The 19,027-nt window shown below is 35.1% G+C and overlaps 1 protein-coding gene across 4 annotated transcripts in view; it reads right to left on the reverse strand.

The window, feature by feature from the left end:
• agrn (agrin) overlaps positions 1-19,027 on the reverse strand; it is a 506,995-nt gene that overhangs the window by 131,353 nt on the left and 356,615 nt on the right. For all 4 annotated transcript variants that reach the window (XM_061889588.1, XM_061889590.1, XM_061889587.1 and 1 more), the window contains 4 exons: positions 12,978-13,097; positions 8,882-9,046; positions 8,598-8,741; positions 456-580 (listed from right to left, as the gene is read on the reverse strand). In XM_061889588.1, the coding sequence (XP_061745572.1) occupies positions 456-580; positions 8,598-8,741; positions 8,882-9,046; positions 12,978-13,097 (554 nt within the window). The remainder of the gene's footprint in view (positions 1-455; positions 581-8,597; positions 8,742-8,881; positions 9,047-12,977; positions 13,098-19,027) is intronic.

The following is a 19,027-nucleotide window of genomic DNA, read 5'->3' on the forward strand; positions in this document are numbered from 1 at the left end:
TGCAGGAACTTCGTATTGTGAGGCAGACGCACTAACCCCTCTCCCACCGTGAGTGTGTGTGTGTGTGTGTGTATTATATATATATATATATATACATATATATATATATATATATAAATATATATATATATATATATATATATATATATATATATATATATATATACATATATATATACATATATATATACATATATATATATATATATATATATATATATATATATATATATATGTGTGTGTTGTTTGTCTATCTGTTTTGGCCCTGCGATCAGATGGCGACTTGTCCAGGTTGTACAACGCCTTCCGCCCGATTGTAGCTAAGATAGGATCCAGCGACCCCGAAGGGAATAAGTGGTAGAAAATGTATATATATATATATATATATATATATATACGTATATATATATATATATAGTATGGGGGTAACATGAGTATTATGTATGGGATCCCACCTTGGTCTTGTTGAGTTGGTCACAGTCGGGCGAGGGACACTCACAGTGGGCTTGCTGGTTGACTTCTACACAAGACGCTCCAAAACCACAAAGTAACTGCTCACAGGAAGTGGGAGCCTGCGGACCTAAAGGGAGGCAACGAAAGTGTATTTGATGATTTTCTCTCCACTTATTAGAGTTGCAGTGTTTGAAACACCAAACATGGAGTCAACACACAAACAAAAATAACATTTACCAACATGCGATGTCGCAATCACCACAATTTACATCAATTTTTGAAGAATTTTGTCCAATAAAATTTGTGTCTGAGCGGCACTCAAACATTTGTGCTTCCTGTCTAGACAACATTTTAGGATAATAGGTCATAATATTAAAGAAGGTCATATTTTTACAAGAAACATTTCTTTATCATAAAAATATGAAAAAAGTTGAAATTGTCTAAGAATAAATGTATTACATGAAAAATGCCATAGCATTACGCTAGTTGCAATCATAATATATTCTTATATTACCAGCCAACAGTCATCCTTTTATCAAAATAAAAGTCAGAATTTTACAAAAAAAGTGATCATTTTACCAGAAAAAAGTTGTAATATTTGGGGGAAAAATTCCCAGTGTCGTAAAAATTAAGTATTTATTTGATGAGAACAAAGTCAGATTGTTATGGGGAAAAAATTACTAGAGGAAAAAATGTCTTAATGTGGAGAATACTTGGTGATACTATGATGAAAAAAGTCTACATTAATGTCACAAAAGCACAGAAAAAGTCGGAATTTTATAAAAAATACATCCGGAACACTACGATAAAAATTGTACGTTATTACGATATTAAAGTTGCAATCGGCACATAGTATATAGTCATCATTTTATGGAAATAAAGTGGGAATTTTACGAAAAAGTGATGATTTTACGTGAAAAAAGTTGTAACAGTCGGGAAAATAAGTTTCAAGAAAATATGATCGAGTGTCGTAAGAAAAAAGTCCTTGTTTGACGAGAATAGTCACATAGTAGAATCTTATAGGAATACATTCGGAATACTACGATAACAATGTTTTGTTATTACGATATTAAAGTTGCAATCAGGACATAATATATTGTTATGTTATCATTCAAAAGTCATCAATTTGTAGAAATAAAGTTGGAGTTTTACGAGAAAAAGTCATCATTTTACGTTAATACAATTGTAATATTTGAGAAAAAAAATTTCCGATGTCGTAAGAAAAAAGTCCTTGTTTGACGAGAATAGTCACATTGTTACAAGAAAAATTTACTGGAGGAAAAACTGTCTTAATGTGTAGAATACCTGGTGATACTATGATGAAAAAGTCTACAGTAATGTCACAATTGCACAAAAAAGGTGGAATTTTACAATAATACATTCGGAATACAACAACAAAAATTGTATGCTATTACGATATTAAAGTTGCAATCAGGACATAATACATTGTTATATTATCAGACAAAAGTCATCATTTTAAGGAAATAAAGTCGGAAATTTACGAAAAAGTGATAATTTTAAGTGAAAAAAGTTGCAATGTTCGGGAAAATAAATTAAAAGAAAAAATGTTTGAGTGTCAGAAGAAAAAAGTCCTTGTTTGACAAGAAGAGTTACATGGAAAAAGTACTGGAGCAAAAACTGTCTCAATTTCTAAAATACTTTGTGATACTACGATGAAAAAAGTCTAAAGTAACGTCACAATAGCACAGAAAAAGTCGGAATTTTATAAGAATACATTAACAATTCTACGATAAAAACTGTACGATTTTAAAGATGCTATCAGTACATAATATATTGTTATATTTTCAGAAAAATGTCATCATTTTATGGAAATAAAGTCAAAATTTGGCGAAAAAACTCATTATTTTACGAGAAAAAAGTTGTAGTATTGGGGAAAAAAATGTCAATAAAATTTTTTTCCAGTGTCGTAACAAAAGAAGCATTTATTTGATGAAAAAAAAGAAAAAAAAAGTCAGACTGTTATGGGAAAAAAGTACTGGAGGAAAAACTGTCTTAATGTGTAGATTACCTGGTGACACTACGATGAAAAAAGTCTACAGTAATGTCACAATAGCACAGAGAAAGTTGGAATTTTAAAAGAATACATCCGGAATACTACGATAAAACTTGTATGTTATTACGATATTAAAGTTGCAATCAGGACATAATATATTGTTATGTTATCATACAAAAGTCATCAATTTGTAGAAATAAAGTTGTTATATTCAGGGGGAAGTACTGGGGGGAAAACTGTCTTAATGTGTAGATTACCAGATGATACTATGTTGAAAAAAGTCTACAGTAATGTCACAATAGCACAGAAAAAGTCGGAATTTTATAAGAATACATTCGGAATACTACGATAACAATTGTATGCTATTACAATATTAAAGTTGCAATCCGGACATAATACATTGTTATATTATCAGAAAAAAGTCATTATTTTATGTAAATAAAGTCGGAATTTTACGAAAAAGTCACAATAGCACAGAAAAAGTAGGAATTCATAAGAAAACATTTAGAATACTACGATTTTTACAATATTAAAGCTGCAATAAGGGCAGAATAGTATTTGATATTGTCAGACAAGTTATAAGTATAAAGTTGGAATTTCAATCATTTTACGAGAATAAAATTGTAACATTCGGAGAAAAAATTACTACAAAAAAAAAATAACTGTAATGACAAAAAAGTTCTTATTTGACAAGAATATAGTCGGATCATTACGAACAAAAGTACTAGAGAATAAACTTATTTTTAGAATATATGTGATAAAATAATTAAGTCGCAATCCTACAAGAATGTCACAATACCAAAGAAAAGTCTACATTTTATAAAAAATATATTTGCCATACTATGACAAAAATGGTATTCCAGTTTTTGTCATTCATTTCAACTTGGACATGATGGCTTTTGCTACTTGGGGCCATCTTAGAAGTGTGCTAGCATTTCTGATGGCTTTTGTTCGTTAGTGCTATCTTAGAAATGTGCAAACATTTCCTATGTTATCATGCTAACGTTTTATACTAGCATTGCAGCTAACTTGATTCATTAAAATTTAAACATGATGGCTTTTGTTCGTTAGTGCTATCTTAGAAATGTGCAAACATTTCCTATGTTATCATGCTAACGTTTTATACAAGCATTGCAGCTAACTTGATTCATTTAAATTTGAACATGATGGCTTTTGACATTTGGTGCTATCTCAGCAGTATGCTAAAATTTCCTATGTTGTTACCAAGGCTAATGTTGGCATGCTAACGTTTCATGCAAGCATTCGAGCTAGCTTGATTTTTCTTTTAAACTTTATCATTCCTTTTAATACTTAGCGCTATGTCAAAAGTGTGCTAATGTTTCCTATTTTATCATGCTAATGTTTTATGCTAACTTTTTAAGCTAATTTAATTTGTATACACCAAAACATGACGGCTTTTGACACTTGGCGTCATTACAGAAATATGCTAACCTGTCGTCTGTTATTTTGCAGGCATTAGCATGTCAACGTTGTATGCTAGCATTTTTGCTCATTTTAATTGTATGAACCAAAAAAGCTTGGCTCTCTATATTTGGCACACACGCTTAGTTTTGTCTATGTCATCACGCTAACATTAGCATGCTAAGATTTTGAGCTAATTCCATTCGTATAAACCAAAACATGCAATAAGTGTAAATTACTAACAAAATAGCCACCCTTTGCTCTGATTACTGCTTTGTACACTCTTGGCATTCTCTCCATGAGCTTCAAGCACACCTGTGAAGTGAAAACCATTTCAGTTAAATACCTTTTGAACCTCATGGAGAAAATGCCAAGACTGTGCAAAGCAGTAATCAGAGCAAAGGGTGGCTATTTTGAAGAAACTAGAATATAAAACATGTTTTCAGTTATTTCACCTTTTTTTTGTTATGTACATAACCCTGCATGTATTCATTTATAGTTTTGATGTGACAATCTACAATGTAAATAGTCATGAAAATAAAGAAAACTCATTGAAAGAGAACGTGTGTCTATATTTATATATATATTTATATACATACACACACATACATACATACATACATACATACATATAAAATAAAGGTCATACATTTAAAAAAAAAAAAGAAAAAAGTACTTGAAGGAAAAACTTGTTTAATTCTTTGTAGTAATATAAAAAAAGTTGCAATTTTATAAAAAAATTAATGTCGCACTGCTATGGTAATCATGACATCGTATTACACTAATAAAGTAGTAATCAGGACACAATATATTGTTATGTTATCAGACAAAAGACATGGTTCTATATGTCTATATTTGGAATTGTACGAGAAAAAGTCGTCAATTTATGAAAAATTAAGTTAAAAATCGTCTCAGAGAAAGAAAAGCAACTTTGTATTTGGCGAGAATAAAGGTGAATCGTTATGAGAAAAAAATACTGGCGGAAAAAAAACTGCCTTAATTTTTTTCTGAATGGAAAAAGTCGTAATTCTACAGCATTGTCAAAATACCACAAAAAAGTCGGAAGTTTATCAGAATACAATCGCAATGCTATGATAATAATAGCATAGTCTTACGCTAATAAAGTTGAAATATATATATATATATTGCTAAGGGAAGAGTACTATCTATCTATCTATCTATCTATCTATCTATCTATAAATATATATACGCGCATATATATTCATATATACACATAAATATATATACATTCATACTGTATATACTAGGGATGTCCGATAATGGCTTTTTTGCCAATATCCAGTATTCTGATATTGTTCAACTCTCAATTACCGATTCCAATATCAACCGATACCGATACATACAGTTGTGGAATAAACACATTATTATGCCTAATTTTGGTGCGATGCACCGCTGGATGCATTAAACAATGTAACAAGGTTTTCCAAAATAAATCAACTCAAGTTATGGAAAAAAATGCCATATTTAGTATTGAAGTCACAAAGTGCATATTTTTAAAAATTATAATTTCTACTTAATTTAGTCATTTCTACATTTGATCAAATATGTATGAATTCATTTGTAACCATTTTGACTCTTTATCACATATTTTCGACGTCTTACTTTGTATTTTCAACATTTCATCTTCCAAGCATGTTTTCCCCAATTGAAAACCAGCGGGAAGGAAGGGCGCTGCCTTGTTCAGGAGGAGGTGAGAGCTGCAGTGGAGGAAATTAGAACTTGCAAGGCAGTGGGATTGAAGCAACAGGGTGCTTGGACAAGATGGGAGAATGCGGTTGAGAGGAAAGTGACCTGGGCCGAGCTGTGGAAAGCCGAGCCTCACCGCATTAAATTCCTCATCCAGGCAGTGTACGATGTGCTTCCAAGCCCATCCAACCTGCACACATGGGGCATAGCAGAGACACCAGCATGCCCATTGTGTTCCAAGCGAGGAACCCTGGAACACATCCTCAGCTGCTGCACCAGGGCACTTGGAGATGGTCGGTACCGCTGGAGGCATGACCAAGTCCTTAAGACCATTGCTGAAACCATCAGCGCAGGACTTGTGTGGGCGAAGCAGTTCCGACCCTCCAAGAAAATCATCGCCTTTGTCAGAGCTGGGGAGCAGCCAACCCCTGCCAGAAGAACTTCTGCGGGCATTCTAACCTCTGCAAGAGACTGGCAGCTGTTGGTGGACCTTGAACATCAGCTGAAGTTCCCCAGCCACATTGCAGTCACCACCCTGCGACCAGACATTGTCCTCGTGTCTGAGTCCACCAAGCAGGTAGTGCTGCTGGAGCTGACCGTCCCATGGGAAGACCGCCTGGAAGAAGCCTTTGAGAGGAAGCTCTCCAAGTACGCGGGACTGGTCAGTGACTGTCAGCAGGCTGGCTGGAGAGTGAGGTGCCTCCCAGTTGAGGTTGGATGCAGGGGTTTTGCAGTCCGCTCCTTGACCAGAGCCTTCAGCACTTTGGGCATCGAGGGAGAGAGAAGGAGGAGAGCCATCCGCAGTACCACCGATGCGGCAGTGAGGGCCTCAAGATGGCTATGGCTCAAAAGGGGAGAGCCATGGAGTCATGGTAGCTAGCTAGCCATCTGGACACAAGCTGGGGTCTGATCAGCCCCGGCTGGGTCACCTGGAGGAGGGTGTATGATGTTGAAAGACCCGAAACACCCGATGATTCCAGGCACATCACTGAAGATGTGTCCAGAGGCATCAGTAGATGTATGTACACAGTCTTTTTCTCATATTTTGACGCTTAATCTTATTATTTTAATTCCCGATGTTAACTTTTTAGTTGATAATTCCACTTTTCATCTCATAATTATGATTTTATGTCATGATATTGACAGTTTTTTAATCTAACATTCATGAATGTTTATCTCATTAAATATATGTTTTATTTCACCATTTCCACTTTTTTTTTCATTTCAAAATTTTGGCAAATATATTTAAATTACATGTCATTATTTTGACTTTTTATCTCAGACTTTTCCATTTTTAGCTCATAATTTTGCCTTTTTTATCACAAATTTGACTTTTTATATAATCATTTCTAAATGTATAACTTTATGTATTTTTTTTTGACTTTTTATCTCATACTTTTGACTTTTTACAACATAATTTCTACTTAATTTAGTCATTTCTACATTTGATCAAATATGTATGAGTTCATATGTAACCATTTTGACTTTTTATCTCACATTTTCGACTTCTTACTTTGTATTTTTGACATTTTATATTCTGAGCATGTTTTTCTCATAATTTTGAAGCTTAATCTAATTATTTGATCTCCAAATGTTAAGTTTTTCTTTGATAATTCTACTTTTCATATCATAATTATGACTATTTTATGTCATGATATTGACAATTATTTAATCTAATATTTATGACTTTTTATTTAGATGTTTTGTTTCATCATTTCCACTTTTCATTTTGTCATTTCAACATTTTCTCAATTATGTTTGAAATTACATGTCATTATTTTGACTTTTTTATCTCAGATTTGTCACTTTTTATCTCATAATTTAGCCTTTTTTCATCAGAATTTAGAATTTGTATTTTGAAATTTCTACATTTGATCAAATATTTATAACTTTACGTAATTTTAATTTTTTACATTTTAGTTAATATTCTCAACTTTTAACTTCATATTTTCTACTTAATTTAGTCATTTCTACATTTGATCAAATATGTATGAGTTCATATATAACCATTTTGACTTTTTATCTCATATTTTCAACTTCTTGCTTTCTATTTTCAACATTTTATCTTATGTGCATGTTTCTTTATTATTTATCTCCCATTTTGATCTCCAATTGTTAAGTTTTTCTTTGATAATTCTACTTTTCATATCATAATTATGATTATTTTGTGTCATGATATTGACTATTTTTTAATCTAAAATGTATGACTTTTTTTAATCTCATTAATTAGATGTTTTGTTTCATCATTTCCACTTTTTAGTTTGTCATTTCAACATTTTCTCAAATATGTTTGAATTTACATGTCATTATTTTGACTTTTTTTAATCTTAGATGTGTCACTTTTTATCTCATAATTTAGCCTTTTTTCATCAGGATTTAGAATTTTTATTTTGAAATTTCTACATTTGATCAAATATTTGTAACTTTATGTAATTTTTTTTTTTTTTACATTTTATCTCATATTGTCGACTTTTAACTTCATAATTTCTACTTAATTGAGTTATTTCTACATTTGATCAAATATGTATGAATTCATATGTTACTAATTTGACTTTTTATCTCATATTGTTGACTTTTTAATTTGCATTTTCAACATTTCATCTTATGAGCATGTTTCTTTTTCTCATATTTTGACCCTTAGTCTTATTATTTTATCTCCTAATGTAAACTTTGTATTTGATAATTCGACTTTTTATCTCATCATTATGATTATTTTATGTCATGATATCGACTATTTTTTTAATCTAGTATTTATGACTTTTTATCTCATGTTTAACTTTTTATTTTATAGTTGTGACTGAAAATCTCAATTTCGATTTCTTATCAAAAATTTTGGACTAATCTGATTATTTTGATGCTTTTATATGATAATTATTTTTTTTCTAGCTCATAATTATAATTATTTCATATTTTTCCACTTTTTTCCTGATTTTGACATTTTATCTCGTAATACAGATTTTCTCACAGGTATGCTAACGCTAACGTGCTAAAGGCGTCTTACCTTTGTCACAGCCGTTGACGGCCATCTTGCTTCCGTCGGGACACAGGTTGCACTTCATACCCTTCACGCCAGCTTTGCAGGAGCACAGACCCGACATCTGCTCGCAGTCGTCGCGCACAGACCCGTTGGCGTCGCAGCTGCAGGCTGCCCAAAAACCGAGGGCACAAGACGTCACGGTGGAGCTAAAACTTGGGCAAGGTTTTGCTTTTTCTTTGGATTTGTTGATGCATGTAAACAGTTTTTATAAAAGCTGATAACTCCAGTACTTTCTCATCATGACTCACGCGTGCAGCCGCTCATGTTCTCCGTCACGATGCCCCGGAAGTTCCAGAAGCCGGGCTCGCAGCGGTCGCACTTTTGGCCGCCGACGCCCGGCTTGCAGGAGCACTGCCCGCTGCCGGGCTGGCACGTCGCCTGGTAGGCGCCGTACGCGTTGCACAGGCATCTGCCTGAGGACCACACAGGACTGCTTTTATTTTGAAGGAGTTGCTCAGGCACCACCATTTATCTTTTCTTCAAGCCTGCTTTTTACTTCACACGTCGCATTTCAGTCCACTTATTTAAAACACAACTTATTTAAAACACAACTTAATTAAAACACCACTTATCCCCGCTTCCGCCATCCTAGATACTGCTGTTGTGTCCTTGGGCAAGACACTTTACCCACCTGCTCCCAGTGCCACCCACACTGGTTTAAATGTTACTTAGTTATTGGGTTTCACTATGTAATGCGCTTTGAGTCACTAGAGAAAAGGCGCTATATAAATATAATTCACTTCACTTCACATTTGAAAACACCACTTGTTTAAAACACAGCTTATTTAAAACACCACTTATTTAAAACACAACTTATTTAAAACACCACTTATGTGAAAAACAACTTATTTAAATCACAACTTATTTAAAACACCACTTATTTAAAACACAACTTATTTAAAACACCACTTATTTAAAATACAACTTATTTAAAACACCACTTATTTAAATTACAACTTATTTAAGACACAGCTTATTTAAAACACAGGTTTTTTTTTAAAACATGACTTATTTAAATTACAACTTATTTAAAACACCACTTATTTAAAACACAACTTATTTAAAACACCACTTATGTGAAAAACAACTTATTTAAATCACAACTTATTTAAAACACCACTTATTTAAAACAAAACTTATTTAAAACACCACTTATTTAAAATACAACTTATTTAAAACACCACTTATTTAAATTACAACTTATTTAAGACACAGCTTATTTAAAACACAGTTTTTTTTTAAAAACATGACTTATTTAAATTACAACTTATTTAAAACACCACTTATTTAAAACACAACTTATTTAAAAAAACACTTATTCAAAATACAAGTTATTTAAATCATGACTTATTTAAAACACAATTTATTTAAAACACAACTTATTTAAATCATGTCTTATTTAAAACACAACTTATTCAAATCACAACTTATTTAAAACACACCTTATTTAAAACAGGACTTATTTAAAACACCACTTATTTAAAACTCAACTTATTTAGAACACCACTTATTTAGAACAGCACTTATTTAAAAAAAAAACTTATTTTAAAACACAACTTATTTAAAACACAACTTATTTATAACAGGACTTATTTTAAACAGGACTTATTTAAAACACCACTTATTTAAAACACAACTTATTTAAAACACGACTCATTTAAAACACCACTTATTTAAAACACAACTTATTTAAAACACCACTTATGTGAAAAACAACTTATTTAAATCACAACTTATTTAAAACACCACTTATTTAAAACACAACTTATTTAAAACACCACTTATTTAAAATACAACTTATTTAAAACACCACTTATTTAAATTACAACTTATTTAAGACACAGCTTATTTAAAACACAGGTTTTTTTTTAAAACATGACTTATTTAAATTACAACTTATTTAAAACACCACTTATTTAAAACACAACTTATTTAAAACACCACTTATGTGAAAAACAACTTATTTAAATCACAACTTATTTAAAACACCACTTATTTAAAACACAACTTATTTAAAACACCACTTATTTAAAATACAACTTATTTAAAACACCACTTATTTAAATTACAACTTATTTAAGACACAGCTTATTTAAAACACAGTTTTTTTTTTAAAACATGACTTATTTAAATTACAACTTATTTAAAACACCACTTATTTAAAACACAACTTATTTAAAAAAACACTTATTTAAAATACAAGTTATTTAAATCATGACTTATTTAAAACACAATTTATTTAAAACACAACTTATTTAAATCATGTCTTATTTAAAACACAACTTATTCAAATCACAACTTATTTAAAACACACCTTATTTAAAACAGGACTTATTTAAAACACCACTTATTTAAAACACCACTTATTTAAAACTCAACTTATTTAGAACACCACTTATTTAGAACAGCACTTATTTAAAAAAAAAACTTATTTTAAAACACAACTTATTTAAAACACAACTTATTTATAACAGGACTTATTTTAAACAGGACTTATTTAAAACACCACTTATTTAAAACACAACTTATTTAAAACACGACTCATTTAAAACACAACTTATTTAAAAAAACACTTATTTAAAACACATGTTATTTAAATCACAACTTACTTAAAACACAATTTATTTAAATCACGACTTATTTAAAACACAACGTATTTAAAAAAGAAATGGAATATAACAAGAGAAAAGTGACACTTTTACAAGAAACATTAGAGAAATGAGGAAAACAAAATCATTTGTAATAATTATGAGAACAATGTTCATTAGAAAAAGACTTTATGAGGATGAAGTTCATCACAATTATTTGTAATATTGATAGAAATAAAGTTCTGGTTGTGAAAGATAGAAGTTTGCATGTTCATTAGAATAAAGTTAAAATATGACGAGAATAAAGTCATATACTTTTGATGAGAATAAAGTCAGAATATTAGCAGAAAATATCCCTTTTCCAAGAATAAAACTATCATTACTGTAGGATTATTTCTAATATTTGATAAAAAAAATGTTAATGTTGACATTAAAAAGACGTCATTTTAAGGGAATACAGTTACATACAACATAAAAGGTTTTTGTTAAGGAGAATAAACTATGAGGAGAAAATAGTCAGAATATTACAAAATAATAAATTTTTTGCTAGTCTCAGAAAAATAAAACTAATAATAGTTAATAATAGTAATAATAAAATAAATAGTTTCAATATAGGAGACAAAAAGGTGTATAAGAACGAGGATCAAATATTACTAGGTAAAAAATGGCAAATTATACGACAATAAAATTCTAATTATGGCAGGATTTTTTTTAAATCGGCCATTTGACAAAAATATTGTTCCAATTTAGGAGACAAAAAGGTGCTTTATAGCAGGATAAAATATTACTAGGAAAACAATTTTTTTGTGCACATTTTACCACAAAAAAAATTCTAATTATTGCAGGATTTTAACAAATACAATTCTATTAAAAATATACAATTTGACAAATATATAGTTCTAATATTGGAGACAAAAAGGTGTATGATAATAAAAACAAAATTTTACAAAAGAAAGTTGCAATTACAAGGATTATTAATAAAAATAGGTCGTATCTTTCACCAAAATAAAGTTGTGATTACAGCAGAATATATATATATTTTTAAATTGACAGAAAAAGATTTGATTCTAAATCCAGTTGTTTCATCATGATAACTAATAATGTGGAATTTATTCAAATCAAATAATTATTATTTATTATATTATTAATCTGATATTTTTACATTTTTGTTTCATAATTGTGACTGTGAATCTCAATTTTGACCTGTTTATCAAATAGTTTGGCCTTTTTATTTAATTATTTCGACTATCTGTGTTGGCCCTGCGGTGGCGACTTGTCCAGGGTGTACATTGCCTTCCGCCCGATTGTAGCTGAGATAGGCACCAGCGCCTCCCACGACCCCAAAGGGAATAAGAGGTAGAAAATGAATGGATAGATGGATGGACTTTTTAACTCATATTTTTAACTTTTTATTTATTTATTTGTTGTGACTGTGAATCTCAATGTCGACTTTGACTGATTATTTAGATTTTTTTATCTGATATTTTGTACATTTTTTATTTCATAATTTCTACAAATGTTTTTATGTTGTTACGCTTTTTTCATAATTTTGACCTTTTATCTTATAACAATGGTTGTTTTCATGCTAACTTTCTTGCAAGTGTGCTAACAGTTGGTCTGCTAAAGCGCCACAAAGTTTCACGGGGTTTGCTGGAGCAGTTTTGATCTGATCTTGGCTCGGTGGAAGAGAAAGCAGGAGACAGGGCAGAGCAGGAGTGAACACAAGACCACCAGAGGGCGCCAGAGGAGGACTCACTTGGACATCCCGCCAGTCCGACTCCCAGGGCGGCGGTGACGTTGTCCAGGCAACACCCGTAGACGGTTGCGGCGCAGTGCTGGGGGACAGCGGGCTCGGGCAGCGGCGTGGCTGAAAGGGCTGGCGACACAAAAGCAGGAGGCGGTGAGGGCAACCAACAACATTTGCGCAATGAGGGGAATAAAAAAGGGAACTTTATCTGGGCCACCGCTGGGCTCGGAGATAACAATTCCAATTCCATTCGTATTTCTTCCTGGCTAATAATTCCAAACGCTGCCCCGCAGTTACCCTCTATATCAAAACTAATCAATAAATAAACACAAGACAGGCACTACGTTGTCTGGACGACTACTTCCTGAATTCTGTTTCTGCCAATCAGCGACGGCTCAGAGGCCGATAGGCTAGGTCCAGTCGTAATTCTGCTTCATTCCTGTGAGAATCCTGCGTGTGACTGATGCATTAATGAGTGCGACTATCCAGGCCTGGCAGCAATGTGCTCAAACAACCACTAAAAGGCATCAGTGAGCAGATACCATCAATTCTGGACTAAAAAAGCCAACTTTTTTTCCCCACGCTTTGAATCCTGCGGCTTATAAAACGGTGGAGCCAGTGTTTTTTTTCGCTAATTTAAAAAAGTAAAAAAGATAAACAAGCAAATGCAATAAATGGCAGTTAATTGTTTGTGTTACGGCGCCATCTGTTGGACGCGTTGCCTTTCTGTATGTTTAGACCGAGCTTCCCAGTCTTCTAGCCGTCCATAGCGGTTTTACTCATGTGGATTTTTCATTTGTCACTCCAAGCAACGTTTGTAAGTTTTACAATATAACTGAAATAATTCTTACTTACTAAAGTGTCCCGTGTGTGATGTCTGTAGGAGAGTTTTCATGCATATTTGTACTTGATATCGTAATGTAATCAAGCTAGTGTCATTAACATTTGCTAATATGCTAACATGTAAGTAATAGTAACTTACTATGGCATTTTTTTTGTATTTATTTACTTTCCCAATTTCCTCAGTAAATTCACCAAAACGTCACCATGGAGTTATTGATTATGTTTAGCTGAGTGGAGAGCTAGCTTGCGCAGCTAGCGGGTCCATGACCATGACTTCTGTTTTGTTTGATCATCCGTTTTACTGCCGTGTTACAGACACCGTTTGGCAACAATTAAGGTATACAAACAGAATATTTCGCAACCTATATATCTGCGGCTCATATATTATATGTTTTCCCTCAAATCTAGTGGGTAGGGCTTGTATACCGGTGCACTCTATAGTCTGAAAAAAAAGGGTACACTCACCAGGTTTTTGTTTGGTACTGTCACGCGCCACAGCATTGATGTGAAGACTGGGAAACCGCAATATCGTGGCATCTACAAAACCATCACATCCCTAGAATGTTCCAAACTAATCAGATTGGTGGAAGTACTTTCGGACACCTTTAACAGACTGAAATGATGATACAATCAAGCCAGAGTGAGTTGACGTTTTAGTAGTTGAGGTCAAAGTTGACTCCCAGGAGACCAGAGGGTTGTTGGCGAAAGGGAGGGATCATCCGAAGATAGCGAGCGAGGCGAAGGAGAGCCACTTTGTGAGCAGAACAATCTCCAGGGATGGCCTCAAAACAGCCACAATTCTCTTTCTCTGGTCTTCGGGTGGCTTCAGTTCCCACGGGGATTGGACTGGACTGGAAGGACCAGGCTGGAAAGACCAGACTGGAAGGACCAAACTAGAAGGAGCAGACTGGATAGACCAGGCTTGAAGGACCAGACTGGAAGGACCAGGCTGGAAGGTCCAGGCTGGAAGGACCAGGCTGGAAGGACCAGGCTGAAAGGATCAGACTAGAAGGACCAGACTGGAAGGACCAGACTGGAAGGACCAAACTAGAAGGACCAGACTGGAAGGACCAGGCTGGAAGGTCCAGGCTGGAAGGACCAGGCTGGAAGGACCAGGCTGAAAGGACCAGGCTGAAAGGATCAGACTAGAAGGACCAGACTGGAAGGACCAGACTGGAAGGACCAAACTAGAAGGACCAGACCGGAAAGACCAGGCTGGAAGGACCAGGCTGAAAGGACCAGGCTGAAAAGACCATGCTGAAAGGACCAGACTGGAAGGACCAGACTGGAAGGACCAGACTGGAAAGACCAGACTAGAAGGACCAGACTAGAAGGACCAGACAGGAAAGACTGGACTGGAAGGACCAGGCTGGAAAGACCACACTGGAAGGACCAAACTAGAAGGACCAGACTGGATAGACCAGGCTTCAAGGACCAGACTGCAAGGACCAGGCTGGAAGGTCAAGGCTGGAAGGATCAGGCTGGAAGGACCAGGCTGAAAGGACCAGACTAGAAGGACCAGACTGGATAGACCAGGCTAGAAGGACCAGGCTGAAAGGACCAAACTAGAAGGACCAAACTAGAAGGATCAGACTGGACGGACCAGACACGAAGGCCTAGGCTGGAAGGACCAAGCTGGAATGACCAGACTGGAAGGACTAGACTGGAAGGACCAGGCTGAAAGGACCAGACTGGAAGGACCAGGCTGGAAGGACCAGACTGAAAGGACCAGACCGGAAGGACCAGGCTGAAAGGACCAGACTAGAAAAAGCAGGCTGAAAGGACCAGACTGGAAGGACCAGACTGAAAGGACCAGACCGGAAGGACCAGGCTGAAAGGACCAGACTAGAAAAAGCAGACTGAAAGGACCAGACTGGAAGGACCAGACTGAAAGGACCAGACCGGAAGGACCAGGCTGGAAGGACCAGACTAGAAAAAGCAGGCTGAAAGGACCAGACTGGAAGGACCAGACTGAAAGGACCAGACCGGAAGGACCAGGCTGGAAGGACCAGGCTGAAAGGATCAGGCTGGAAAGACCAGGCAGAAAGGACCAGACTTGAAAGACCAGACTAGAAGGACCAGACTGGAAAGACCAGACTGGAAAGACCAGACTGAAAGGACGAGACCGGAAGGATCAGACCGGAAGGACCAGGCCGTAAGGACCAGGCTGAAAGGAGCAGGCTGGAAAGACCAGGCAGAAAGGACCACACTTGAAGGACCAGACTAGAAGGACCAGACTGGAAAGACCAGACTAGAAGGACCAGACTAGAAGGACCAGACCGGAAGGACTAGACCGGAAGGACCAGACGGGACGGACCAGGCTGGAAAGACCAGACTAAAAGGACCAGACTATAAGGACCAGACTGGAAGGACCAGACTTGAAAGACCAGACTGGAAGGACCAGGCTGGAAGGACTAGACTGAAAGGACCAGACTAGAAGGACCAGACCGGAAGGACCAAACTGGAAGACCAAACTGGAAGGCTCAGGCTGGAAGGACTAAACTGAAAGGACCAGACTAGAAGGACCAGACCGGAAGGACCAAACTGGAAAGACCAGACTGGAAGGATAAGGCTGGAAGGACCTGACTGGACGGACCATAATGGAATGACCAGACTGGAAGGAACAGACTGGAAGGACCAGACTAAAAGGACCTGACTAGAAGGACCAGACTAAAAGGACCTGACTGGACTAGACTGAAAGGACCAGACTAGAAGGACCAGACCGGAAGGACCAAACTGGAAAGACCAGACTGGAAGGATAAGGCTGGAAGGACCTGACTGGACGGACCAGAATGGAATGACCAGACTGGAAGGACCAGACTGGAAGGACCAGACTAAAAGGACCTGACTGGAAGGACCAGACTAAAAGGACCTGACTGGAAGGACCAGACTAAAAGGACCAGACTAGAAGGATCACGCCAAGTGGTTTTGGGGACACGCTAAATAACGCCATCTAACTTTGGGGACGCAGGAAGACGAGCAAAGCAAAGATTTAGAACCGAGGTCAGGTGTTGATGTCTCGTAAGATGCTAACTGGAGTGAGTTGCTACCTGGAGAAAGATGCTAACTGGAGTAAGCTAGTGACAAGAACATATGCTAACAGCTAACTTATTATGCTAAATAGACTTCCAAACAAATACATTAGCTCCTCACTTCTTTGCTGCTTTTGAGAGAGACATCTCCTCGACCAGAGGGTGTCCAAAGTGTGGCCCGGTGCCATTTGTGACACGCAACTAATTTTCTAAATTTGCACAATCGTTAGCATTGTTTTGAAAAAATTTTATTTTGTAGGTATATACCTCAGCGTCAAATATTTTGTTACTTGACATATAATACCTGTTAGCATATTAACAATAGCATGCAGAGTTTTTATTTATTTTATTTATACATTTTGCAGGTTAACACTTTAGCACAATTGTTAGCATTTTAGGGACGGCGTGGCGCAGTGGGAGAGTGGTCGTGCGCAACCCGAGGGTCAGTGGTTCAATCCCCACCTAGTACCAACCTCGTCACGTCCGTTGTGTCCTGAGCAAGACACTTCACCCTTGCTCCTGATGAGTGATGGTTAGCGCCTTGCATGGCAGCTCCCTCCATCAGTGTGTGAATGTGTGTGTGAATGGGTAAATGTGGAAGTAGTGTCAAAGCGCTTTGAGTACCTTGAAGGTAGAAAAGCGCTATACAAGTACAACCCATTTATTTATTTATTTTTAATATTAGCCTGCAAGCTAATATTAATATTTTGCAAATTTTATAGGTGTACCCCTCAGTGCCGAATATTTTGTTACTTGACGATTAATAGCTGTTAGCATGCTAACGTTGGTCTGATAGCATTTTTTTTTACAAATTTTGCATTTACTGTATACACCTCAGCGCCAACTATTTTGTTACTTGACGAATAATAGCTGTTGTAATAGTGTTAACAGGCTAGCTTCTTTTTTCTTTTTCTAATTGTGTAGGTATACACCTCAGCGTATTTTGTTACTTAACAAATAATACCTGTTAGCACATCAACATTAGCATGCTAACTTGTTTTTTTGTTGTTGTTGTTTTTTTTTAACTTATTTTGCGGGTATACACCTCAGCGTTGAATATATTGTTACTTGACGATTAATACCTGCTAACATAAATAATAGCTGTTGGCATAATAGTGTTAGCATGCTAGCTTTGTTGTGCTAATTTCTAGGTATACACCTCACTTGACAAATAATACTTGTTCGGGGTATTTTGTATATTTACACATGTTGGTACTTGATGCATGTAAATGTTAGCCTGCTAGCATTTTTAACAAAATATTTAATTCATACATCAAATGCATATATTTTGGTATTTGACGCATGCAAATGATAGCATGCTAGCCTTTTTAACCATTTTTTCATGCATACATTGCAGTTACATGCTATTATTAGCATGTTAGCATAGTACTGGTCGTATGCTAGCTTTTTTTTTTTTTTAGCTCATTTTGCTCATATTTCGTGTTACCTGGCGCTATCTGGCCAGCATGCTAACTCTTAGCATTGCAGTTCCACTTTGCCTCTTCAGCATTAACACAAAATTTCTACTGAAATTTCATTTTCTGCTACTATACATCTAGTACTATATATCACCTCGATTTTGGTTATGCTAAAGGTCCCGGAGACCCAGAAGGGTGTCAAGTCATTAAAATGTTAAAAACAAGTAATTTATTCATATTTTTTTTTACTTTCAACACTTAAAAAAGGCCACACTTTGGACACGCCATCCCACACCATCTAGTGTTTTGGAATTGCAACTGCATGCAACGTTGATTAAATCAGGGTCAGGGGCCCATCTGTGTTGAAGCTTTGCACACTATGTAAGGGCCGCAGCGGTACTTGGTTGTAATACACTTTTCCACCACTGGTGGCAGTAATGACAACATCAAACATACAGAAGAAGTCTGGAGCTAAAGTCTTTGAGACGTTTTTTAGCGCAACAAATATGACTAAACTAGTGAAGCTGTATTTATATTTGTACTATATTTTATTTCATCTTATTTATTCATAAATATTGTACAATACTTATCATTAAATGAAAGGATTTTTTAGAATTGTATTTATTTATTTAAAACAAACAAACATGTATTATAAAATATTTATCAGTAAATTAAAGTTGTTATTTTACAAATGTATTATTTTATTTTTACGTATTTATTCAAAACACACAAACATATTTGTTTGTGTGTTTTGAATAAATATGTA

This window comes from Nerophis ophidion, linkage group LG27 (genome assembly GCF_033978795.1).
Source record: "Nerophis ophidion isolate RoL-2023_Sa linkage group LG27, RoL_Noph_v1.0, whole genome shotgun sequence".
NCBI classification, from domain to species: domain Eukaryota; kingdom Metazoa; phylum Chordata; class Actinopteri; order Syngnathiformes; family Syngnathidae; genus Nerophis; species Nerophis ophidion.